Here is a 3,346-nt window from a genome sequence, read left to right on the forward strand (position 1 = left end):
GTACAAATGATGCTTCTGGTATAATGAAGATGACCAAGAGCATAATATTAGTCACGTGAGGCTTGCATAGGAAAAAATAATAATAGATTATGCCTTTTTTAATTATCCAATTTTGGCAGTAGGTTTGGTTTAGTATTGCAAAGTTATATATGTATATTTAGGCATAATCCACAGCTAAAATGAACTATCATCTTGTTTTAATGAAGCCTAACACTGATATTTCTGGACAGGGAGTTTGAGATTTGTAAACTATATGTAATTTGTCTCCATAGCTCTCTTTAAAAATGTATTTTGTGAAAAGCCAGATGATTTTCTGCTGATAACTTAAGACAAATGAATCTTGATACAGGTATTCTTCAGGAAAACCAAAGCCTTGTTTCTTTATAGCTTCCCTTTCCAGAGTACATTTGAATATAACTGGCTTTCCTTATCTCTCTAGATTTCACAAATTTTTAATCTAAAGAAATTAAAATGTATGCCATAGTTCTTTGTCCCAATTTTCATTATATGGTTTATAAAAAATATTTTTTAAAAAATATAAATCTGTAGCAGTGTCAATGTGTCACTTTGAAATCAGTCACCTTTAGGACTAAATGCAAGGGCTTTTTTCTTTATACACAACAGCATTCAGCAGCTACAAAATAAAAGTTGCAAATTTGCTGTAATACAATGAAAATATTCCCACTCGGTTGCTGCTGATTGCTAAAGCTACAATCATTCTTTCCAGAATGCATTATTTCTTAAAATTGTTGTATTTTGAGAGATGGCACAGCTCCAACATGGGGCCAATGTAAGTTCTCTGTAAACTCTATATTGTATTGTGTAGAACTCAAACATTGTTCAGAATGGAACTGCCTTAAAAGGAAAAACAGCATGTGGCTGTGACACAAACTAAACACTGTTATACAGAAACTGTTATTTAAAGTTGTAACTTCCTTTCTTATACCTACTAAGGAATTTTGTAATGTTTGCCATTGTACACTACTTATGTTATTAAAATTTGAAACAAAATAACTGTAAACTTTCTCTTATTTTGAAAGAACCTTGTTTGGCCCTTCAGAAGAACAGTCACATTGCATACTTTGCACTTTAATGAGTTTTCTTAAACTTTATATTGGAAAAAGACCTATTATAACTTTGGTACACTTATAGAAGCCTTTAAGAACCACCCTTTACACTTTTGGAGGGATTAGAGCCACAATGAGTGATGACATAAAGTAGGTGGAGCAACACTGCACATGATGGTAATCTTATAAATCATGAATGAATAAATCATAAATCTCAGCACTAAATGTACTAAAAGGAGTGGAGAGCTATCCCTGTGATTTTCCAATGACACTGGAAATCCAATGATTTTCCATCCTAGAAAACCTTTCTGAATGTAGGATATCATTATGCATGTTAATACAAGTTCCAACCCAGTTACTCTATTGGATTAAACTATTTGGCTTTCATCAAAATGCACAATTATGGGTTCATGTGCTGTGGACTTCAGAAATTTTAGGAAGTCATCTGGGTGCAAGCCCATAGTTGCTGCATTGGTCATTGGGTGAAAATAAATCCTATCATGACCTCCTTCCAGAAAACCAGCATCCAAAACGAAGTTCACATTTCCCTGATCACAGAAAAGAGCTAAGGGGGTTGCACATCCTTGGCCAACTTTCAGCTTGTCCAACATGGCTGCTTCATCAGCAAAGCGCAGGTTCCCACTTCCAACACCCAGTTTCTTTGCCAAATCATTTAAATTGATTTGTCGATCATGCAGAACTGTCACCAGCCAAAAGCTTTTTTTCTTCTTATCTTTAAGGAAAAGATTTTTGCTGTGAGCTCCATTTAAGTGTTGTACATAAGGCATCATTTCTTCAACTGTAAATACCTGGAAGAGAGAAATGAAGTGTGACTTCCTTGAACTATTACCTGCTACATGTTTTTCAAATTGCATTTAAACTGCACTCTGCAGCATTTCCTCTTTATAAAAGCCAGTGAAATAAACAAGAACAATGCAACAATCCTGCACATTTCAATATGGTACTACTTGAGAAGTCCACATAAATTCTAATTATGCAGCCCAGAATAAGCAAATACATTATTGAACCCACCTTTTCAGTGCCAAAAATTATATTGCTGAAACTTGGCAGCAAACCAATGAACAAGGGGTGACTTTCAGCAGAATAATTAGATTGGCTTACATACCTAAATTGTTTTTTTTTTAAAGTTAAAATCCTTTCCCCTGCTCAGGTTAATATCCCACATCTTTCACATGGTTTAACATGATACAGATTAATTGCAACCATTCAAAGGAAATATGAACATATCCAAAATAATTTTCTTAGCACTTTAAATTTATCCCATTTATTGTCTTAATTATTATAACATTAACAAATGTTTATACTGAAGAACATCAGAAAAGAATATATTTGACTTATTTGGACAATCAGCTGACATGACGGCTAAAGTTCCTTAGTGAGGCTAATCCTTCATATAGACCATGGCTTATAAACTTGGCAACTTTAAGACTTGTGGACTTCAACTCCCAGAATTCCTCAGCTAGTCATGCTGGCTGAGGAATTCTGGGAGTTGAAGTCCCCAAGTCTTAAAAAGTTGCCAAGGTTGGAGACCCCTGCTCTAGGACAACATGATCAGTGATACAAATATGGCAGCATGTTAACATGGTTTATAATTTAACCTGTTATGCAGGTCTTCTGTACCAGGGCATAAAACTCGGCATGTTTTATCACTTTGATGCCATCTAGTAATACCGCTCTGTCTAGTGTTGTGCGGATACAACTAACAAGGCTGCAATTTTATACTTATTTCAGAGAAGTAAATTCCATTAACTCAGGCCGAGTCGCTTCACGTGGATCGACTAGGTAGTAAAGTTACTCTCCATTTTTGGAAAAAGGAAGTGATAAAAAAAAAAAAAAAGATTGATCAGCCACGTCCCACAAATGCAGCTGCCTTTCCCCGCACATCGGCTTCTCTAGTGGCCTTTGCCGGGCCCCCTTCTCCAGAACGCTTCATTTCGCGGCTTCTCCACTCACTTCGGGATGTTCCACACTGAGTGCTTGGATGCCCAGGCCCTGCAAGTGAGCCTCCAGCGCCTCTCGAAGCCCCCTCACTGGAGGAGGCGGCGGCTCGGCCATTGCAGCGTCTGCCTACCGTACTTGCCACAAGCCTTTCGGGAAGACTGGGCAGGAGGCGGAGACGCCTTTCTCTCGAGCAATGACAGCTTCCTCCTTCTCCTAGCGCGGCCACCGGCGACAGAAGAACAGGAAGCGGAAGATACGTCAAGACTTGAAGCGCTGCCCGTTTGCCTGCCGGATGGGCAACGCTTAGCCAACCTTGC

The 3,346-nt window shown here is 38.0% G+C and overlaps 1 protein-coding gene across 1 annotated transcript; it reads right to left on the reverse strand.

Annotated features, from left to right (window-relative positions):
* Positions 1-3,203, reverse strand: LOC139308605 (prolyl-tRNA synthetase associated domain-containing protein 1-like). Its single transcript, XM_070932235.1, has 2 exons — positions 3,042-3,203; positions 1-1,876 (listed from the first exon to the last, which is right to left on the reverse strand). Exons 1-2 carry the CDS (start codon positions 3,141-3,143, stop codon positions 1,436-1,438), a joined length of 543 nt encoding a protein of 180 aa, XP_070788336.1. The 5' UTR covers positions 3,144-3,203; the 3' UTR covers positions 1-1,435.
* Positions 3,204-3,346: the final 143 nt, after the last annotated feature.

This window comes from Pituophis catenifer, unplaced genomic scaffold (assembly GCF_029215685.1).
Source record: "Pituophis catenifer annectens isolate HBS135680 unplaced genomic scaffold, rPitCat1.0.hap2 SCAF_1, whole genome shotgun sequence".
NCBI classification, from domain to species: domain Eukaryota; kingdom Metazoa; phylum Chordata; class Lepidosauria; order Squamata; family Colubridae; genus Pituophis; species Pituophis catenifer.